The 22,631-nt window shown below is 38.7% G+C and overlaps 2 protein-coding genes and 2 long non-coding RNA genes across 4 annotated transcripts in view; 2 read left to right on the forward strand and 2 right to left on the reverse strand.

The window, feature by feature from the left end:
• The window catches only part of LOC109468583 (aminopeptidase N-like), a 40,608-nt gene extending 32,363 nt beyond the window's left edge, over window positions 1–8,245 (forward strand). Inside the window, exons 6-10 of the mRNA XM_019766875.1 lie at window positions 5,853–5,966; window positions 7,061–7,120; window positions 7,557–7,723; window positions 7,866–7,939; window positions 8,106–8,245. Of these exons, the coding sequence (XP_019622434.1) occupies window positions 5,853–5,966; window positions 7,061–7,120; window positions 7,557–7,723; window positions 7,866–7,939; window positions 8,106–8,245 (555 nt within the window). The remainder of the gene's footprint in view (window positions 1–5,852; window positions 5,967–7,060; window positions 7,121–7,556; window positions 7,724–7,865; window positions 7,940–8,105) is intronic.
• LOC109468675 lies at window positions 949–2,600 on the reverse strand. Its single transcript, XR_002140139.1, has 4 exons — window positions 2,559–2,600; window positions 2,045–2,174; window positions 1,534–1,597; window positions 949–1,072 (listed from the first exon to the last, which is right to left on the reverse strand). It is a non-coding gene; the product is annotated as an uncharacterized LOC109468675 (long non-coding RNA).
• Window positions 8,246–10,236: 1,991 nt separating the features above from the next.
• LOC109468678 lies at window positions 10,237–11,331 on the forward strand. The gene is made up of 3 exons (XR_002140141.1): window positions 10,237–10,345; window positions 10,760–10,935; window positions 11,273–11,331. It is a non-coding gene; the product is annotated as an uncharacterized LOC109468678 (long non-coding RNA).
• A 2,727-nt stretch (window positions 11,332–14,058) lies between these two features.
• LOC109468396 (aminopeptidase N-like) overlaps window positions 14,059–22,631 on the reverse strand; it is a 34,743-nt gene continuing 26,170 nt past the window's right edge. Inside the window, exons 7-13 of the mRNA XM_019766645.1 lie at window positions 20,164–20,229; window positions 19,468–19,533; window positions 18,861–19,042; window positions 15,595–15,765; window positions 15,175–15,315; window positions 14,671–14,752; window positions 14,059–14,461 (exon numbers count right to left, since the gene is read on the reverse strand). Of these exons, the coding sequence (XP_019622204.1) occupies window positions 14,291–14,461; window positions 14,671–14,752; window positions 15,175–15,315; window positions 15,595–15,765; window positions 18,861–19,042; window positions 19,468–19,533; window positions 20,164–20,229 (879 nt within the window). The 3' untranslated portion in view covers window positions 14,059–14,290. The remainder of the gene's footprint in view (window positions 14,462–14,670; window positions 14,753–15,174; window positions 15,316–15,594; window positions 15,766–18,860; window positions 19,043–19,467; window positions 19,534–20,163; window positions 20,230–22,631) is intronic.

Here is a 22,631-nt window from a genome sequence, read left to right on the forward strand (position 1 = left end):
ACTCGAGGTCAGAAGTCACGAAGATGCACGAGACATGCGTCTCAAAGCTGCTTTGAACTGTGATAGGGTTGATATGCGCCTAATGTCAGCTGGTAGTGTGTTGTAGTATGCTGTGCCTCTGAATGCGAATGTGCAGTGGTCAGCTGTGGTAGTATAGCTGGGTTTGTGAAGCAATGAGGTAAATCATTGCTATACAAATGAACAGTAAGGGGCCCAGGATGGAGCCCTGTGGTGCACCTAAGGTAACTGGTTAGAAGTCAGATTCACATCTATTCATACTGAGTCTGTTCCCACTCAACTAAGTAATCAGTGAACCAGTAAAGCTCTTCACCCTGAACACCAACCCAGGACAGTTTCAGAAGTAGGACATTCTCATCAGCAATATCAAATGCTAACAAACATAAAACTATCTATGCTGTGTGCAGTAATCTGTGGCATCAAGAAGGGTTGTAGTTGTGGCATGTCCAGGTTTGAAACCTGGCTGTTGTGTAGAGAGAATCTGGTGAAGATGCAAGCATTGTAAGAACTGCCCATGTAACGTTACCACTTTTACAAATGCCTTGTTCATTATGACAGGCAACACTGAAATAGGTCTATGTATGGGTGTACCTCTGCCATGGCCCTTTCCCATTCTCTTGGAATGTGGCCTGTATTGAAGGACATTCAATATATGAGCAATAGGTTTACAAACCCAAAGGTGCATTGTCATTAGATAGAGTTAGAAGTTCAAGGGTTAGGTGTAACAAGTCGATCGGTGTAATATAGCCAGCTGCCGCCGCGCCGCGTGCCTGTGAAGCTGGTGGGTTACACCGAAAGGTAGTTATACCGGCTATACAGACACAGAAACCCATGGTGCAGCAACTTTCATGCATATGTCACTTCAGTAAACACGGTCAATGAAACTAAAATTAGTCATGGAATATGGGTTGGAATGCTAATCACCTGCCACAGTTCAAACTTGAATTTGCAGCTGGGGGTCTTGAGGTTGGTGTTAAAGTTGCCCAAAAGGAACAGCTCAGACTCAAGAGCATCCCTCAAGAAGGAGAAAAACTCTTCTGGGCTTGTTGGCAGTCTGTGTACGTACAAAAGCATGTAGTAATTGATTTAGTGTATTGCAACTGAGAAGAAAAACAGGCTGTATCAGCTCAGGTCTTGAAGCATGGCTGTGAGCCTCAGACACAAATTTCTGTCATTTCTGTAGTGATAACCATCTATATGCAGTTCAGAGTCAAGGATGGTACTGTCGCTAACCGTCATAACATCAACATTAATTAAGACATAACACAGACAGTTGGTCAAGTTTGCTCTACAGCAGGCTACAGATATTCAGATGTACAATGATAAAACCCTCTGACAAGAGTATCATGGAACAACTTCTTGAGATTTTCTTCTTCATTTGAGTCATCATTCTTTTCTCCACAATCCCCACTTTCACCAGTAGTCACTACTGTGGGCTAAATCATGGTATGTTTGTATGTCCATGTCAATACATTTGCTATGAAACAAAAACATCATATAGATCACAGCAAATACCTTTCTGGTTTCTTCTAACTCCTTTCTTGCAAACACCACAGGAATTCTTGACATTTGCCAGGCCCTGAGTTTACAGAAACAATACAGAAAGCATAAGCCATGTATGAAAATTGACATTAATGGAGTTGGCAGTAGTACTGTTACATGATTGGTGCTTATAATAGATGTACCAGATATTCTAATTTCAAGGTCTTTGGGAACAGGATACTGGGAACATAACCATGGCATTATTAACTGCAGTAAAATTGCCAAGTCAATTGTCTAGGCAACATATAGGTTGCTGAATCTGATTGACTGGTTACATTTATATAGGACATGCAGGATTTGCTAACTGTAGGGGCAGAACAGTAATAGGTATAAATTGTAAGTACATGGTAAACCCCATGTTCAAAAAGAGTCCAACATATTAGATCACAGCAGCTTGGTCGATGCAGTAATTTGCTAACTGTAGGAGGAGAGCAGTAATGGGTATAAATTATAAGTACATGGTAACAATAACCTACCTACCTACCTACCTAGTCCCATGACCGACACTGGTCGTCGGGGGGACAAGGCAGACCTTGCAGCAGAGGTGTAGCCAAGTCTTCCTGTCTTGGGCTGCTGTCAGGAGTTGTGGGACGGTGAGGGACAGGATTTGCTAACTGCAGTAATGGGTATAAATTACATGGTAACCACCATGTTCCTAAACTATCCAACACTACAGCTTGGACGATACAGTAACGAAGTACAGATTGCAAGGACCAAAGATGGTCTATAACAAGTTAGGTGCCATTGAGATGAAAAAAACTTGACGCTGATCGACTGTGCTCTGTCGAGACTGAGTACCCTCCCCACCTATAACAGTTTAATTTTCGCGCCAAACGCAGACGACAGATAGAAACGGCAATGAAACTGAGGAAAAAAGTTCGGCATCGGAAACGTCTACACCTATTTTGGGTTGAATATCGTCTGGGCTCTATCACCTATACAAAACAAGGTCGAATGTGTGAATTAGTGTGAGAAAAAGATCAATTTTATGGACTTACTCTCCAGTATCACCGGACGCCGCCATCTTTGACGCTGCTGACCTCTGACCTCATTGCGACTTTTTGAAATTTTATCAGCCTATTAGTGTAGAAGTATGTAATGTGGGTTTGTTTATACATTGGTAAGACATTAGCTATGGAAAAAAGAATAATTAAGTCCATTTTGACCAAATGCTGAACTAGCACCTATTCTTGTGCACTCTGCTATTTACCAAAGATTGTTTATTGCAATCTAATTGTCACAACCTGACCGAATTTGTTGTGTTGTTACATGCATTTTGCAACGTAAAGGCTGTGCAGAGGCAAATCAACTATTTATAGATAATCTATCAATAACTATTTCAAGCTTAAATGTAATGGCTATTTGTTTAGTATAATTATTATGTTAGTAATTGTTATTGTTATATTGTATAGGAGGAGAGGCAATCTGAAAGACGATTGGTGTCCCCTGTTTGCCCCTCCCCTCCATTGTGCTTGTACTCAGTGGTACATTGAAATAAACAGATATCGCTTTGTGTTTTACAGACGAATGGTTGTGTCTGGACTGAAGCCTACCGGTGCCCGGCATGTGTTCCCCTGTATGGACGACCCAGCTATGAAAGCCACCTTTGACGTCATAATTGAACATCCATCAGGCAAGGAAACCTCTACTGACCAACTTAGTCATACTTAGGCTTAGATCCTTCCGTACCTTAAGTGACACACCGGGCGTCAGACTTAATCAACTTATTAGTGTGGTCTCGGGCCATGTTTTATGGCTACTTCAGATGGCCTAGGGTGTCCATGGTCATTTGATGTTGCTGGTGGAAAACAGTTGCTTGTTTTGTATCGTCAGGTTATGGCTTTAATTGGTGGTATTCAGCAAATAAAGAGACGCCTCACGTAGTTTGTTTTTGCGCTATTTCAAAAGCTTGAGGTATTAACTGTGGTACGAAATGACAGTAAATTCCAACGTCAGACAGGTTTCATAATGTAGATTTTTTTTGCTACACTGGAATTGTATGACATGCCTTAAACTGTGTGATTTTAAGTTCTATTCTAGAAGCATAATTGTTGAGAATGATAAAGATTGGCCACGTACATCATCATAAATCTATATCTACATCAGCTATAAACCAGTCATATATCAGGTTGTCTTATGAATTATAAATAAAGAAAACACAACAATATTTTTATCTTCTATTTACCTGTAACAGACCAGATCGCTCTTACCAGCAGTCCGTCAGAAAGCACAACCACACTGGCAAACGGCTGGATACGAGAAACGTTCTACAGGACGTCAAAGCTGTCTACTCATCTGCTGGGGTTTGCTCTGTTTGAGGGGTTAACTGAATTAGAAAGATATTCATCTAGAGGACAAGTGGTGAGGATGTGTAATGATATTCAGAATATTACGTAGAACTATTTTTAGATTCAGCTTGAAATTAATTATCTAGTATGCTTTTAGAATTTGTTTTCATCACAAATAACGAAACCTTTTTTTTTTTATTTTGAAATCTTAAAAAATCTCGAAACATGCCAGCTGTTGTATTGCCCGATGGTATGGCCCCAGATCGTTCGTTACTACTGAGGAATGTAACTGCAAGCGTCAAAAAGTTAATAAATATAATAGTTTCAGGTTCAGTGTTTGTTTAAAGTTAAGACTTTTGGTCCAACAGTCTACTGAGGAAGACCAGAGTGACTGGTCGAAAGCTCTAGGTGAGAGATTTTTTTTTGTGTCGGACCAAAAGTCTTAACTTTAAACATGTAACTACCAACACAGATGAACTTTCATGATAGGTTCAGTGTTTGTTTATTCCAGGTGCGAGTGTGGTCTCCGTTTGATCCGAACACGTCACCAGCTGCTGAAGTCGCGTTAAACACAACCCTGGATGCCATAAGCAACATGAAGGATTTGTTGGGGTTAGATTATCTTCTTCAAAAGACAGGTAAGCCGAGGCGCCGAATTGTCCAGTGTGGGCAAACGTAAAAGTAGCTGAAATTTAATATTCAAGTGGTCGTAACATGACTTTAAGCAAATTAAAGTGTGACAAAACGGACCTTTTAAGAGTGCTTAAAGAGCGGATTCCGTGTAGTGATAACGGCCAGATATACGATCTAGAAATCACAGGTTCGGTCCCTAACATTCCTGAATAGACACTGTGTCCTTTTTATCCATACGTGATCCTGCATATCCTTCTCTACCGTAAATGGGACAACCTTTGTTTCACCCATCCATGAAAGGTTGCTCTATCAAGAGCACACTTATAGTCTTTTTTGGAGCCAAACGTTGCTCTTTTCAAACAATGCTGTCCTTTCAGAATCAGGGTATATCTCGCACTTTCAGTAATGAATCAATATCGCGTGGCTCATCTGACATTTCCTACTTCTCTATATAAGGTAAACCCACCCTTCAGCGTAACACAACATCTTAGGAGGCAGTAGGCTAGTTGGCTAATAGTATATTACACTGCACAAAATGCTACAGAAAACCTTTGCACATCTACATCCAACTGCATGTAAGAACTCTTTAAAGCTATTTAGTGATGTGGCACCTACTGATCTTGGTGACAGCAAGCTGCACTCTTCTTCCATATGCATAGTTCTGTGAAAAAGAGTCCTCGGTTGACAACCCTTGTATTGATCATTACTATTCATAGTTTAATCTGATTTTGTGTTAGATACGTAATAGCTGCTACTTTCACCATGGTCTAGACATTTTTATTAGTAATAAGTACTTTTCCTCTGGTTCTCCTCTGTATGTTTTTAGATGTGCTGCCCGTCCCTGGCCAAATCGTGCCTTATGACGTGTACAGTGGCCTTCTGATGGTCAGGGATACTTTGCTATTTTGTGATGTCGACGATTCAAGCATCCGTGATCAACTACAATGTGCGATGGCACTCAACCATGCAGTCGCGCACTATGTACGTAAATACATACAATCTTTCAGTTGTAAGAACATCATAGATGCCCTTCTCGTCCTACCCTTGGTATTCAACGGATTGCTGTTGGTGCTATTGTTTAAAGTCAGAAGAATTGTATTAGCAAACGGCAGGCTACATATATACATATACTTCAAGTATAGTAAAGTTACACATCACATATAATTAAAGGCCATATGATTCCAATAACAATAAAATATATCAGTTCCTGAAAATAGTCAAATACGATATAGAGAACACCTTGTAAGCCGCATTGCTAGCCCTACATGTTGGCAGCAAAATATGTTTTTTTTCTCTCTCTAATGTTTACACTTAAACTGATTAACGCTTTCCACTAATAGGATGTGGTACTGATAATTTATTTCTTTTTAGTGGTTTGGAATAACAGTGACTGCCGCATGGTGGAGTGATCTGTGGGTGACAGAAGCTCTGAGTACGGAACTAGCATATGAATCACTCGCGTGTCATTTTCCGGAATTGTCTATGGTAAGCCTTGCTTACAAGCATTATACTGTTTATTGCTACATCACCAAATTTCCAAAGTGAACAATAGTCATAAAAATCCTCTACTATATGACATTCCCAAATAGTACAATATCGGTACATATAAGCAACAGCCTGTGAAAGACCCTCACTATTGGTAAACTAATTTAAAGTACAATAAAGTGACACCTAACTTCAATACACAGTGAACCACTTGCGAAAAACCAGTTAGAGAGTTGTAGATAAACGAAGTACAATAGAATTACATTATAGATTTTATATCTGCACTTACAAACGGCGTTGCGTACCATCCATTTTCCACATGCACAATAGTGACATAGCCATTGCAGTATTGTCACACGTTTTTGTGTGAATGCATGTGAATAAAATAGAATAAAATACAAATGAAAATGAAAATAGTTGTTTGTTGTAACCCACAGGAACCAATACAACTTGTTGAATCTGTGCTGCCAGCCTTTCTTTATGATGGCCACAGTGAGACCAGATCCTTAAACAGTGAAGCTTGGACCGACGAAATATTGGATGGATCCCAAAAAATTGTCATGTCAGGCAAGGTGACAAGAAATAATCAATATGGGTAGAACATTAATCACGATTAAGTTTGCATTGACCGAGTCAGTGTGTAAGCATATTAATGTACAGCAAATCAATTTAAGCTGACATGCGTCTTGCGACATTTACGAAAATACATGATAACTCTATTAATGTAAGACATTAAGCTCTTCAAATTTGTCATGTCGTCAGAACAGATACGTCAATCGTGGATTTTTTGAAGTAAATTGCTGATTGCATTTTAAGGATTCAAACATAATTGACTCGATTGTTTACAATTCAAAGAAACGAAAGTAAATAATCTTATTTCATTGCTTTCAGGGATTAACTATACTAAAGATGGTCCGAAGTATTGTCTACGACTCTTCATACATGAGGGCAAAAAAGGTAAGATCATAAGATTTATCTTATAGCAGTTTGTCAATTTACAATTTTGCTAATTTTACCATTTTTATTAGATTTTGATAATGTCGAAAATTTTTATAGATACACTTCATAACCGGTTTTCTTTTATTTTTGAAAAGACCATATTAGCAAGCTATGACACAATCAACACATCGCAGTTATGGAGCACGCTGTCGCAGGTATGCTTGAATTACTTTGATAAATATGACATAATATAAAATTTAAAAAAGAGGACCGTATTAGAAGCATTAAGGTTATACCAGATGATATGTTTTGTATGTTATCCAGTGAATGTATGTGACGACGCAAAATTCGGCCGCAAGTTTGATATACAAAATAGGAAAAAATAATGTATGGTGACCGGCCCCTCCAACTCCGTCCTGCTAATTGCTTCATAATCATAATTTAACACCACAAGGCGTCAGTTACCATTGTGACATGTCGATAATCATCTGGTCAAGGTTAATTGACTTTTTCGTTTTGAATGGGAGAGGAAGAAGAAAGGGAAGAAATGGAGTCTAGGTAAACACTTAGGGTAAACATTAATAGATTAGAAATAAACTAAGGTCATTACTAGGAGGCAATAGTGCATTGACATTCTGTCTTGTATTTTAGGCAACGGATTCCTTTGTTAACGTGTCAGTTGTAATGAACAACTGGGTGTCTAACGCCGGTTACCCGTACGTCACATTGAGACAGACGGTGGAAAACAACGGTGCAAGAAGACTATACATCATCCAGGACGCATTCTCTTATTTTCTGGCTTCCAAAAGTACCCTGCAGTAAGTACATCCATATACCGAAAGAATAATGATGAATACTGTTTTGAAAGTAACCCAATAATAATTTTCCTGTATGTATTTTATGTATGAGAAACACAGGAGTGTTGCCTTCGGAATGTTGATATTTTCATATCTCATATAGCTGGAACATACCAGTGGCCTACAAGACCAGGGACCAATCGGACGCCAGGGTCTTGTGGCTTAATGTTAGCATCGGTAAGTGCTCCCATGCGTTTGCTGAAGGCCATGAATTACCTATATGACTATAACCTCCTTGCTATATCATAGGCTTGCATTGTAAAGCACTAGAGTTGAGCGCATTCAACGTAATTTCAGAACGGAGGGAAATTTATTGCATTACGATTATTTTTCTTAACTACAGAGAACATTTCTGACGACTCGTCTAAGGGAGAGTGGGTTCTTGGGAAAGCGGATTCCAACGGGTTCTACCGTGTGAACTACGGGCCTGGAAACTGGAAGTTACTGGCGGACCAGCTCCTGACCAACCACACAGTAATTTGAAGGATGTAATTGTCAATAGTGGTGTGAACTGTTAGTGCTGACAAGCAGCCGGCTAAATCGGACCGTGGTCATTTCGAGACTTAGCTTGTTGATTATGTGTTTAACTGTCACCTTTAGGAAGAAAAGCATATTACTAAGTTGTGTTGTCATGAGACAGATATCTTTATGGTAGGAATGTTTCATGAATAATCAAACCTTGAATGAGGCGTTGAACGGATGTCATAACCATGGAATTAATATTTTGGAATAAACAAAAATGTTTAAATGTTGAATGTATTTGATTTCGAACACAAGTAGTTCTGCAATTAATTTCACCAATTACAAATCATCGTCCAAGTTCAGTGTATAGTATTCGATATTTGAATAACCGTATAAGTATGCGTAAAGGCAGTTGAAAGAACGAAGCCTTTACGCACGCATATTAAGTAACGGATTTTAACTAGCTGAATTGGATCTCTTTACAGTCTCGGAAGGAAAATAGTAACGTGTGCTCATGTTTTTCCAGGTTTTCGACGTGTCGACGAGAGCTAGCCTTATTGATGACGCGTTCAATTTGGCAAGGTAACTTTGTCTGCAGACTACCGTATTCGTTTTGGAGCCAGTCCAGGGAACTTTGAAAAACGATATGAGAATTACTCACAAAAGCCTGAGCTTCAGTCTAGACAATTTCATTACTGAAACCCCTGTTATTTTAGATAACCCCATGAGTTTTGGAAAATTACAATTACCTGCATTACGACGATATCATTTGATATATAACAAGGCTTATTATACACCGTCTGGTTTATCAAAATGTATTTAAGAAGTTTGCCAAAACTAAATTAATACAATCGGTCATTAGTAACCGTATTCTTGGAGCCAGTCCAACAAAAGCTATCATTACAACAATATCATTTGGTATATAGCAAGTATACACCGCCTGTCATATTAGAATGTATTTAAGAAGTTTGCCAAAACTAAATTTATACAATCGACCAACCCGAGCATGGCCATTAGTAACCATATTCTTGGAGCCAGTCCAAGAGACTGAAAACTGTTTGTTTCCCACAAAAGCTAGAGCTTTAGTCTAGATCCTTAAATTACTAAAAAGCCATGTTTTTAGATAACCCATGTGTTTTGGAAAATTACAATCATTACAACAATGTTATTTGGTATATAGCAAGTATACACCGTCTGGTATATTAGAATGTATTGAAGAAATTTGCCAAAACTAAATTCGTATAATCGACCAACCCGGGCATGGTCATTAGTAACGTATCCACCCCTGTAATTGTTGAATCTCGGTCGATAGCAGGAACGCCACCAAAACCAACATCCTAAGTAAAGGGCCAATCCCCAATTTCAAGAGGGATAACGAGTGCTTGCTCATTTCCTTCTTTCTCCCATTACTTAAAGATGGAATAAGTAAGTAGCAGAAGGTCACTGACCCTTTGGCGTTGCTAAGATAATATCAAGCATATAAGTATTATTTCAGAGTTTTAAACCTTTGACAGGAAAGAGGAAATAGATCCTAGTGATGGCAGTGGTGGTGGTGGTAGTAATAGTAATAGTAATGATAGTAGTAGTAGTAGTAGTAGTAGTAGTAGTAGTACTGTAGTAGAAGTAGTAATGATAGCAGTAGTAGTAGGACCAGCAGCAGCAGCAGCAGCAGCAGTAGTAGTAGTAGCAGTAGTAGTAGTAGTAGTAGTAGTAGTAGTAGTAGTAGTAGTAGTAGTAGTAGCAGCAGCAGCAGCAGACAAGTTTATCCATTCGTTCATTTCATACACATGTCTAAAAGCCATGGCTGCCTTGGGGCTAAATTGCAGGCCTAGCCTTTAAACACTAAAATACTTTTAAAAGTCTCTTAGAAGTAAATGCAATAAATTAGCATCTGGAAGAATATTGATGTTTGGATGAAAACATTCCTATAATTTCAGAACTCTAATGATTGACATAAAGTATGGAAATTTCAGGGCATCGAGGTTACTTATCCCTACAGCCCTGGACCTGACCAGGTACTTGGATAAGGAAGACGACTACGTGCCTTGGAAAGCAGCCTTGCGGGCCTTGCATTACCTCCTAACTGTCATGTCTAAAAGTCCAAGCTACAACTCACTAAAGGTGATACATTTTAAACCTATTTTGGGTATGCTGTTTTGAATATATAACTTAAACTACCAATTGTAGTTGCATGTTTGAGATATTGACCATATTCATAAGTAGTAACAGCGCATTGTTACTATGCTGCTTAAATTTTAGTAATTTTTTACTGTGATTCCTGGCAAAAACCGCACCGAATAAATTCCTTTTCAAGTGGAAAGAACTTCAGTGAGATAATAGCACACCAAGCGGACTGCTTACGTATTACATTTTACTGTGATATATACTGCATTTCAATCGTTCTTTAATCCTCAATTTTACTTCAACATTGATCAGTAACATATAGAAGAAAAGGGAACTATTGAAGTTATATTCAATATCACGATAAAAGAAGTACTACTAGCTACGTTTTTAAAGAGTACGCTTTTATTGCAGGCATACATATCAAGTAAAGTGGTCGTTGCCATGAGAAGATACAAAATTCAAGAAGATGTCATCCGGAGGAGGCTACTACATTCGGAGTTATTTGAAGCTGCTTGTCGATATGGCGACGCTAATGCAACAAAAATTGCCACAGTACTGTTCCAAAAATGGAGAACAAGACGACAGAGGTAAGACGGTTGGACAGTCTTTGATATACATGTATCTGCAACATAAGTCATGCCAACAACTGTCATAGAGTCTGGAATTGATAGCACGTTTGATGCTAGCCTGTTGTTTTTATCTAATGCACTTTGCAAGGTCCTTTCCATATATTTTTTGAAAGGGTTTTTTTTGTTTATCACGACCATAATTATGTACCTTTCGATCATAAATAAGTTTCATATTAAAGAAAAAACAATAAACAGTAAAGCTTCCCATGCATTTCATGTAACATTTCATGTTGTTGAAATGCACTTCTTGTTGTTAAAATGTCAAAAAGTTCTTAACATAGAATATGTTTTATAGAATAGACCCCGATATACGACAGTCCGTCCTACAACAAGGGATAGCCTCGGGGAGCCAGGGTGAATGGAACTTTGTGTGGAGAAAATACAACTCCAGTTCAACAACCTCACCGCAGAATCGTGAACTCTTCTTGACAGTTCTAGCATCATCTCAACAAGATTTTATTTTGTACAGGTAAAAGTGTGGACGTATCCTTTTTTATTCCATTTCTCTTTATCTATTTGCACGTACGTAGTACAAGCAATTTACAAAACATATATTCCAACAGAAAAGTAAACGTTATGAGGTAAGGAAAACAACATTAGAAAAATGTGAGATAAAAAAACATGACTTGTACAGTTGCGGGCTTCTTGTTATAGCAACAAGGATAATAGATTCGGTACAAACCTAGCTTCTTATTTGAAGACATATTATTTGCATTAATGGACCTAAATTTAAGAATTCTTTTGAACGTATTACTACATGTATTTCTTTTAGACCGCAGTGTAAATACCTCTTAAACATTGAAGAGACGGAAAGTCTTGCAAGATGCCGTTGTTTATTAGAGAGCCACAACGGTTCTTGACAGTATAAAAAATTAAAGGAAAATGTTCTTTCATGCTTTGATATTCTGTCATTACACAGGTATCTTGGTTGGATAAAGGACGGTTTCAACATCAGGAGAGAAGATGTACCATTGGTGTTTCAGAGCATGGCAGACACCGTTGCTGGACGGGAACTTGCCTGGAAATTCGTTTATGGAAACTGGCGTGAATTACAACAAAGGTCCGTGCCCGTACGAGAAAACTTATATCACAAGTTGTATTGTAAATGTATGTTGTTAACTAATAAAGGAAAACTTTGGTCGAACATCATGAATTTGCCTCAATGGCAATGCTTTTTGAAGGAATATTTAAGAACGAAAAGTGACGTAGTTGAGACTGCGTACGAAAGATATATGCTTAATCTTCTTCATTTTTTAAACAATATTGATATCAGTGTATATCTGTCTGTCTTTTGATGTTGTTTTATTAGGTTTGCCGATACTCCGTCAATCCAAGAAGATATATTGCGATCGGTGTCATCACAGATGACGTCAGAATATGAACTGCAACAGGTACAATCAATCAAAACCATTCATATCTTCAGCCAAATGCCAATACAACATCCGGTCATATCTTTCATAGTCTGTGGAAATATATGGATCCTGAAACGGAACTTAACTGTCCTAGTTTTAAAACCATTATATTTTTAGGTAGAACACATATACATAAACAGACCCTTGCAATGTTGGTATGATAAACTATTACATGTACATGAATTTACTTTATGATGACTTTGAACTCTGACCTCTCGAATTATCTTCATTTTAGTTTTTTTTCCTCTCAATGACAATGTTCGTTAAGTATGGGTAGTTAATGTTTATTCTATTTTGGTTGTGTTATGTGTTGTATGCATGACTCCAGGAAGACTAGTGTAGTATTCATTGTACATACTCACTAATGTAGATCGTTCAAACAAAACAACATATAAACAATGTTTTGGGGGCCGTGCTTGGGAGACCATATTTGGCTATGTGTGACAGGGACTTTAACGATGTTCGTGAACTTGACTATCGTTGACATCTTCCTGCAGCTGCGGCAGCTGAAGGAGCTTATCGACATACCTCGTCTCAGAAGAATCCTTGAAAGGGCTGAGGAGCAGACCGACCTCCACATCCAGTGGCTGGCGGGAAACGAGAAATACGTCTCTGATTGGTTGGACAAAACTGACGTATGACGCAAACCCGGTTCTTGAATCTAGAATGGGGCGTCATCCCAGTTTATTCCCGGAAACAATAATGACAACCATGCTGCTGATAAGTAAAGATATCCAGAACTTCGTCGACCGACTTTTTTTACAAGGACTGCTGCCTAGAATTCCAACCGTGTCGTGGTCTATGTCGGGATGTAGTGTTTCATCACCACCAACCTCTACCTTCGACTCTTTGGCAAGTGGACAGCATAGATTACGAGACATCGTGCATCTCATTTTCTTTCAAGTGACTATGAAAACCAATGTCGTGCCTGCTTTTTAAATCTGCATTTGTGATTGTTAGCGGAAACCCATAGCAATGCGATTCTAGTTGGAGAGCGTATGCAATGGCGTTGTTGTTACACAACAATTCTTCATATTAAAAAAAATTCATTACTCTATTATGGTAACTATGAAAAGAGCTTGATATTCCCCTTTTGTATGACCTAGATAGGTGTTTTTTCAATAAAGGTACGTAAATGAAATATGCTGCAGTTGATTTTTATCATCATTACTGGTTTTTACTCATAATTTCAAGTATTCTTCATAGACCACAAAGAAACGTTTGCACTTTGAAATACAAAGAAACATACAAAGTTTGATAAAAATTCACTTTCTTTTTATTGACCCATTGTAAACGATGAAGTTCAATTACCTTGCATATCATCTATCCATTGTCAACAACTACATAGCAGCGAAAAGCACAAGGACAACAACGTTTATGATTACTCTTGCAAGTACAAAACAAAACGTGAGGATTGTACGGGACAATGGCCTTACTTCTCTTAATGGTACAATTTTTGGAGTTCATTGTATTTCATAAATGCAATGAAAACACATTACGGTATCACTACAAACAAGTTTTAGATGATAATATTCGGTCAATATGAAACAAAGAATTTAAAACTTGTCGCAAACTTTTCTCATTACTTTGCACTTTATGAAATGCTGACTGGATGTAATTATGAATCATAATTAAATTATATATGCAGTTTGAAACGACTTTGAGAAGAGACAGTTTGGTACCGGCACAGTAGCACCAACAACACTCGATAGGTGGCGCTTGATCACGAAAGAGCCACCCAGTGATCTATCATCAAAATATGCAGTGGTGACACGGTGTTGGTGAGGAAGACGAGCGATTCCAATCTAGGTTTAGCTTTCCTTCCGTAGGATTTTGACGAACCTTTCACCGAATGACTTCTAGTCTGTCATCAGGAGAAAAAGTATGTGATGGTTCTGTAGTTAGCGTTTTGTGTCCCTTGTGTCCGCCCGTGCACACGGCAACTTTAACCAGTCCTCGAGGTAAGGCAAGTTCCTGTCGATATACCTCTGGTTCAGTCTTGTAGCATGCACGGCTTCCTCCAACAGATCTCTCAGATACTTTTCTTGTACTGAACTTGAGAAGTGCTCCAACTGAAAATAAAAAAAAATACGTTGTTATTAAACTAGTTAAAACTGAGAAATTAAACTTACCCAAATACAACAAAGACGGAGGGCGCCACAGACTTCCTGGATGATTCACTGCTTCTTTACAAAAAGATGGAAATAGGGATATTACCATGGCGTCGGACATAAAGACGATGCTACGTAAAACGATGAAAGTCTTAGCAAAATAATATCACCTGGTCAAAATGTTGATCCGTTGATAGACCTGTTAACGTTGATTGGATGATGGCCTCTAGTAAGGTCGGGACATCTGCGTATCTATGATGGCGAAAATAAGCATTAGTGCCATGTACCTATCTCATCACTTCCGGGACGTATTGTTTTGGGTGGCGGTGATTCAGGGGGAGTTTGTATGTTTGTATGTATCTTGACCTGAGCAGCGAGGATTGAAAGTGAATCGAAGGAGATTGGGTTTTAGATGATTTCCAGGGGTGTGAGGTTAATTTTGGTAAGATGTGGTACTGGTATTAGGTAGCCAAAAATGTGCACTGGCTTATCATGCTATGAAACGGTGTTACACGTTATGTCATAAAATCGTGCAATGCTCCAATACAGTCAGGATTGAAGATGCTGGCAATACATCTTCTTACAAAATGTTGTTACAATGGAAAATGAAAACAAAGCAAAACTGCAATGATAACTAAAATACTTCAATTCTTTAAATGCAAGACTCTACTCACTTTGATGTCAGTTTCTCCCAGTTCCCTTGGACGAACTTCCAAGCTGTCTCCCTTCCGACCTTAGTTTGTGTCACACATTGAAATATCAAACTTGCCTCTTGCACCGTGATCCCTTTTTCTTCGAATATAAAATGAAGATATCTGAAAAGTATACGTTGCATTTATTGTATTCTCATTTTATATTACTGAAGAAAATAAAAAAGGACTTATTAGCTTATATATTCCATCCTATAGAAATTATAACTTGACTGAAAATTTTATTTAGTTTCTCTCACTACCTTATTATTAAACGCTATCTACTCTAGGATATAAAAACTAAAATAAGATACCACAATGATTAAAGTCTAGGTAAAGTCTTTACAAAACTAAACGCGGTTAACATATCAACTAACATGTTAACTAACCAATGAAAATATTAACCTCCACAGAACCCACTCCTGCTGTGACGCAGCGAGACCACAGAGAAATATTTGCCGTTCTTGTGCTGAGATGGCGCTAGAGTTACTCTGTTTCCACACGTGCCACCAGACGTTCTGGTCGCCTGCTGCGATCCCCACGTGTATGACAGACTCCTGGATGTCTGGGGGTATCCTGGAATACAAATCAATAATAAGTGTGCCCGACTCGGAACCAAGAGGTCCCGGGTTCGAGTCCTGACATGCCGATCTTGTGCCCTTGGGAAAGGCACTTAACACGACTTTCCTCACTTCGCTCAGGTGAAAATGAGTATTGTATTTCCCTTGTGTTGGTGGCGGCATTAATATAAGTTCAAAAACATGAGTGTGCCGTCACCACGTCTTGTTATTACATGTTTGAATGTTAAATAAAGAAATAGGAATACCGTTGCTTATTATACAATGACATAACGGTACGTGGTAATTGGTACATTACATATTCTTATGAACATGCACCAATGAGATACTTTAATTTAATAAAAAGAATCAAAGATATTTCCCATAATTCATGATACGTGACTGATAAACTTTGAACTTTATTCCCTTTGCTTTTGACCGTACTATGCCCATACCAACGTCCAAAACATGAATTTCACAACATAAAAATGAAATTTGTGAATGTGTGAGAAGGACTTTATACAGTTAAAGTAGGAGAACTTGAGTACAAATTCTCTGTATAAACGAACGAAAACTTACCTAATCCTTTTCCTCTTCCATCTGTCAAACATGATTTTTGCTCTTTTCGTCACATTTTTGTTTCCATTTTGGCAGGCTGCCTTGAACGTTACAGCTACCAGCAGTCTCTTTTCCGGGGATGGTTCTTGTAACGAGTGCCTTTTTAGTACCCTTGCTGCTTTTCTTGCTATATATTCCTGCAGAACAAAACATGAAAAAAAACTTCATCATAACCTTCTATGACGAATGTAATGTTCTCTTCCCAGTAGTAGTAGTAGTAGTAGTAGGCTATTTCAAATCCCATAGGACTATAATAAACACCTAGCTAAACATTAATCTATAGGAATATATATACTCTCATATTGGTCAAGGTAAGTACAATGCCCATGTATGCCCATGTATGTACGCGCGAATGATAGAAAAATCCTCAGAAACTATACTGCTAATAGCGCCACCTATCTTTAGTAACCATAACTTCATGGTTATCAAACTACATATTGTGTACAATTTCTATCCTCTAAAGCTTAGCACTATTCATACCTAACAATGTTTCTACCAACCTGCAGCCGGCAATGATATGGACACTGACTTGAGGTCGGACAACTTCCATGTACGACCGTTTTCACGTAATGAAAGGCATCCAGTGCGGCTTTCCAAGGCACGTAATTCTCCTCTTTGTCTAAGTACCTGGTCATCTCCATTGCTGTTGGAATCAACGATATACTTCCCCTGAAAAGAGAAAAAAGAGATTGGAGATTTCAGACTTCCGGGAAGTATCATTTTCTTGACCTTCGAGTTCACAGAGCTCTGATAAGTGCTTTGGATTTCCGTGAATGTATTGGAACTGTGGAGGGAATTGTGTGATGTAATTTAATCAGGTATTACACCCCCACCAAGCAAATACTGAATAAACTTCAGGCGTAACCTCCCTACCAATCAACTGTCAAAATCACCTCCGGATCCCATATACCATGTAATGAAGCTGTTAGGACAAGCAGAAACAAAAACCCACAACTAAGCCACCCAAAACAATACTTTCTTACCCTGAATTAAAAAAAAAAGTCAGTACAACACTCGCCCCATATACTTATGATAAACAAATCGCCTTTCTACTACGTCGCTACACCGTGATGCAGTACTACCCTACGTCGTAAGATGTCAGCCCACCTTACGTTGTTGAATGCATCGTCTATGAGAACTGCCCGCACTGACGGCTCCAGTAACTGAAATAACATAAGTACAGTAAGTACCCTCGGCATCACTTGGTTATTCTACACATGAAATAGCTGATATGATTATATGAACACACAGCATGTATAACGTACCTACCTGCTACGATGCATACTAACGCTGGTAAATGGCATTGAGAGTATCAAAATCTTTCTAGTAATTCTGAAAATGGGTTTTCCACATAGGCGACAAAAGGCGTAACACAGCATGGCATAGCCTCTTTACATACGGCCCCCACTATGCACGAAGTCATGTAATTGATCCAGAAATGACAAAAGATATCCCTTAAAAATAACACCATGCACATCAGCACCATTATTGGATATTCTAACGGGCAATTTAGAATAAAAAGATATCAAGAGAGTACCATAGAAAGATACAATTTTTTATGGTATGAATTATCCTTTTTGGGGTTTTTCTTTTTCTCGTTTTTAAGAATGAAGAAGCGAATATTCCCGTCACAATTGACTCCAACACATATCAAATATAGCAGCATAGAAAACTATTTTATGTTGATTGCCAGCAAATTCTTTAATAGATGAGAGGAAATAGAAACGTTTAATGCCACGGGCATTCACACTACAATCGACAATTACATCCATCAAATTACTGTGTGGTTGTATAGGAGGTAGTCTGCTAGCAGGGCCCAGTTCTTGTTGTCGTAGTCCACGCGATAAAAACCGCGAGAATCCGAGTTTCCCAGAACCCACTCGTCCGGTGATGTCACATCCGGTACGACATCTGTTGGGAAAATATTTTCACACGTAAGTTCTTTATAGTAGAATGTACGCTTTAGTCAAAATGACAACATTATTGAGGAAAATGTACACATCAAAGACATTTTCAGTTATTGTAAAGCGTTTTACTGAAGTTATTCTAGTGCAAAATTTGAAAAATAGTTTATACAGTGATGGTTCAACATTTTGTTCCAATAAACATCATACGTACACTTTTCTTCTGTCATGGTTAAAAGCTTGGTGTCTGTATGGCTTTCACTTTTCCACGTGACTGGTATCTCCCACCTGGAAAACATATACAAAGCGCAATGTTATAACATTATTCAAATTGAAATTAATGTATTTGAAACATCTATATAGCTATAGAACTCATAAGAACACGTTTGAAATCAGTCACTGGAGCCACTAGTGATGGTGAAAAACAAGCATTCCGACAGTGAAGCTACTTTTATTAGTTTAAGGGTGGCTGTGGTTGAAAGTAACGAAGACCGCTTTGGTGATGATTTGATAAATAATTAGCAGTACAGTAATCATGCAAACTTTATAATTCTGTAAGATATAAACACATCAGAAGTATTTTAAGACTTACGTATTTGGGTGTAAATGCCGCATAAAATCGACATATCCGGAGTAGTAAAAGGGCTCCTGGACGAAGAACATGTTTCTGGACTCGTCCCTTTCTTCATGCCGTCCGAGCGCCACGTACGGATATCCCAGCTGTGTCACCCACGGCTCCATAAAGGCGGCCACGTCTATTCTAAACCCTGTCGCCTGTGGTGTGAGAGTTTTGTTAACAGCATTTCTTATTACAATATTTAACAAGATGATAGCCACACAGAAACAGCTGACAATAGCTGTGGAGACTGTTCAACACCTTGATGGGGATGTCGTTTTGTAATATTAAATTACCTATGAAAACTGCAACAATTTAAAAAAAAACCGCATCATGCCACAAACTTTGTACTATGTGCGATTGTCGAGCAATAAAGTTCATTCCTTCATTCATTCTTTTATTCTCGCGCTTACTAGCAGACGACATGCCAAATGGCATACCAATGCGGCAAAGGGATCTTGTGTTAAGGTTCCGTACATTAAAGGCAAATAACTTCAAGAGAAAAAGAAAAAGGAAGATGAGCACAAACGCCTATGAACTAGACCCCCACCCCCACCCAGCAGAACATTGTCAGCACGCTTACCTCAGATACTGCGTCCCAAAACTGTGATCTATTCATGTTGTCTTGTGAAAACCTCGCTAATACATTCTGCAGGAAAATGTGACAAGAGTTTAAGACAACAACGTGCATCTTTAAAGTGGCTGTATCATTGGTAAAAGCCAGACACCCCGGTAAACAATGAGAATTTAAACAGTACTAATAGAAATAGAGTTACTGTAGTAGAGTTTTACTTGTTTATGAGTCGGTTACATGGTGTATAAATGACTTATAATTGAACGCTTTTATTATAATTGAACGCTTTTGTTTTAATATTGTTATAATGTTTAAACGGGCTATCCCACGTACGGCGACTCAGGGGTGAATCAGGGCGCTCCGTTGACCTTTGACATACCGTTACCATTTAAAGCAACCAAGATGGCGGTTGCAACTTTCTGGTGTCGTCTGCACGCATATCTGTAAGTTTTGTACAGTTTCTACCAGCGTAACTGCTATAATTTCATATCTTGACCACTCCGTTAGCTATCTAAAGAGTTATCTGTGCTATTCTGACTGAAAGTCATGTATAAATTGCTTGTTTCGTCAGCGTATGGAGACTTTTTCCCGACCGTTTTCTTTACGAATTTCAAATCCACAAGTTACATAGCCTAGCCCTCTTCTGCCCATCGTTATAACTACAGTAAAAGTACGACACACATTTATGCATTCTAAATCATTTACCTCGATTGCTTTTAGAAACTCTTTGTCACTGATGATGGTGTCAAGCATTCGCAGCAGTCCAATACCCTGTGGTGGAGGTAAAAAAACTTGTTACTTCCAACTATGTTGTTACCTGCAACTATGTTGTTACTTCAAACTATGTTGTCACTGATGGAGGTAAATTATGTTGTTGCTTTAGACTATGTTGTTACTGATGAAGGTAAATATGCTGTTACTTTAAACTATGCTGTTACTTGAAACTATGTTGTTACTTCAAACTATGTTGTTACTTCAAACTATGTTTTACTTCAAAGTATGTGGTAACTGATGGAGGTAAACTATGTTGTTGCTTTTAACTATATATGTTGTTGCTTTAAACTATGCTGTTACTGATGAAGGTAAGTAACTACATGTATGCTGTTACTTGAAACTATGCTGTTACTTCAAACAATGTTGATACTTTTAATTATGTTGTTACTTCACACCCACATTCTACTATAGTAATGTATGAACCTTTGAGTGTTGCAATTCTGAGCAAAAGTAATGGACCAGGTAGATAATGATAATTAATCCTTTCTCCATAGGAGTTTGACATGCTTCATGTATGTCTGATCTACATAGACAAGGCTGACCAGGGCTAGTAATACCACTAGATGAAGGTAAGCTATGTTGTTATTACTTTACACTCACATTCTACTGATATGGTAGGAATGTTTGAATGTTTGTGTGCTGCAATTCTGAGCAGAAGTTATGTACCTGTCAGCTAATGATAATTAACCCTTTCTCCATAGGACTTTGACATGCTCAGATCTACATGGACAAGGCTGACAAGGACTGGAAATTCCACCTGCATAAGCAGGTTAGTACATGTGAAATTGGAGCTGTGCAGGTATTTCTGATGTCTACCTGCACCTATCCTGCACTGGTCCATGTACTGAGTACAGGCAGATTAGTGCAGGCAAAATTGGAGCTGTGCAGGTATTCATGATGTCTACCTGAACGTAACCTGTACAAAATATGCACTGGGTATATGCAGTTTAGTGCATGTAAACTTGAACCTGTATAGGTATTTCTTATGGGTACCTGTACCTAACTTGTACTGGTCCATGTACTGGGTATATGCAGGTCAGTCCTGGTAAAATTGGAGCTGTGCAGGTATTTCTGTAATGTCTACCTGCACATACATGTACCTGCACTGGTCCATGTACTGGGTATATGCAGGTTAGTGCATGTAAATTTGAAGCTGTGCAGGTATCTCTGATGCTACCTGCACCTAACCTGCACTGGTCCATGTACTGGGTATATGCAGGTTAGTGCAGGTAAAATTGGAGCTGTGCAGGTATTTCTGATGTCTACCTGCCCCTAACCTGCACTGGTCCATGTACTCAGGGCATATGCAGGTGTTACTGTTATTTTCATCAGTGTAGATATGAAGAAAAAAAAGAATTTCAAGCCCTGGTTACTCTTTTGTTTCAGCCCAAGTGAGATGGACATAGCAAAGAGCTAGCAAGTCTACCCTTCTACTAGGCCATGGGGTCTCTGTATTCAAGGTAAATCCAGGTAGTATACTAAAACTATAACATTTGAAAAGCAATCCTTTTTGCATTTTCATTGTCTAGGAAACTACTGTATGTTCTGTTCTGTTCTGTTTATTCGTATTAACAAAATCATTCATCTGTATCTGTATAGCCGGTATAACTGCCCTTCGGCGTAACATACCAGCTTCGCAGGCACGCGGCGCGGCGGCAGCCAGCTACATTACACCAATCGACTTGTTACACCTAGCCCTTGAACATCTAACTCTAGACATTGTTCAAAGCTATCTAATGACAATGCCCCTACTGTACTTGGTGACAGCAAGTTCCACTCTGCGATTATATATCCATATTTGATATATAAAGACCAGCTCCTTCAGCTCTGTCCTTCTACTCTGTTTACCTTCACATGGTCTAGCCAAACAAGCTACTGCCCTGTTTATTCTTACCCAAACACATTCATGTATAATGTGTAAAGACCTGATCCTCCAACTCTGTCCTTGTATAAAATGTAACCCAACACCAGCTAGAGGGTATCTGCTACAGTACCAGGAACTATGGTGGCAGAGTAACAGGTTATTAACTTTTGTTTGAAGAAGAAGAGGAAGCAGAAGAAGTAGAGAAAATACAATATGTTTTCCTTGCAGACATCTGTATCTGTATAGCCGGTATAACCGCCTTTCGCCATAACACACCAGCTTTGCAGGCATGCGGCGCGGCAGCAGCTGGCTATATTACACCGATCGACTTGTTACACCTAATTATATATAACCCTTGAACTTCTAACTTGACCTTGACATACAAGATAACATGCAAGGTATACATAATAACATATAATGTGAGATTAGGTATGATATTAAGGTATGATATTTTAAGTCCTGGTCTTTGCCACTCAAAACTATACCAGCTCTGTAGTATCCTGCCGTGCAAGTTGCAGTCCTTCTGCTATATATA

The sequence above is a fragment of the Branchiostoma belcheri genome, unplaced genomic scaffold (genome assembly GCF_001625305.1).
Source record: "Branchiostoma belcheri isolate BF01 breed outbred unplaced genomic scaffold, Haploidv18h27 scaffold2, whole genome shotgun sequence".
Taxonomy (NCBI): Eukaryota; Metazoa; Chordata; class Leptocardii; order Amphioxiformes; family Branchiostomatidae; genus Branchiostoma; species Branchiostoma belcheri.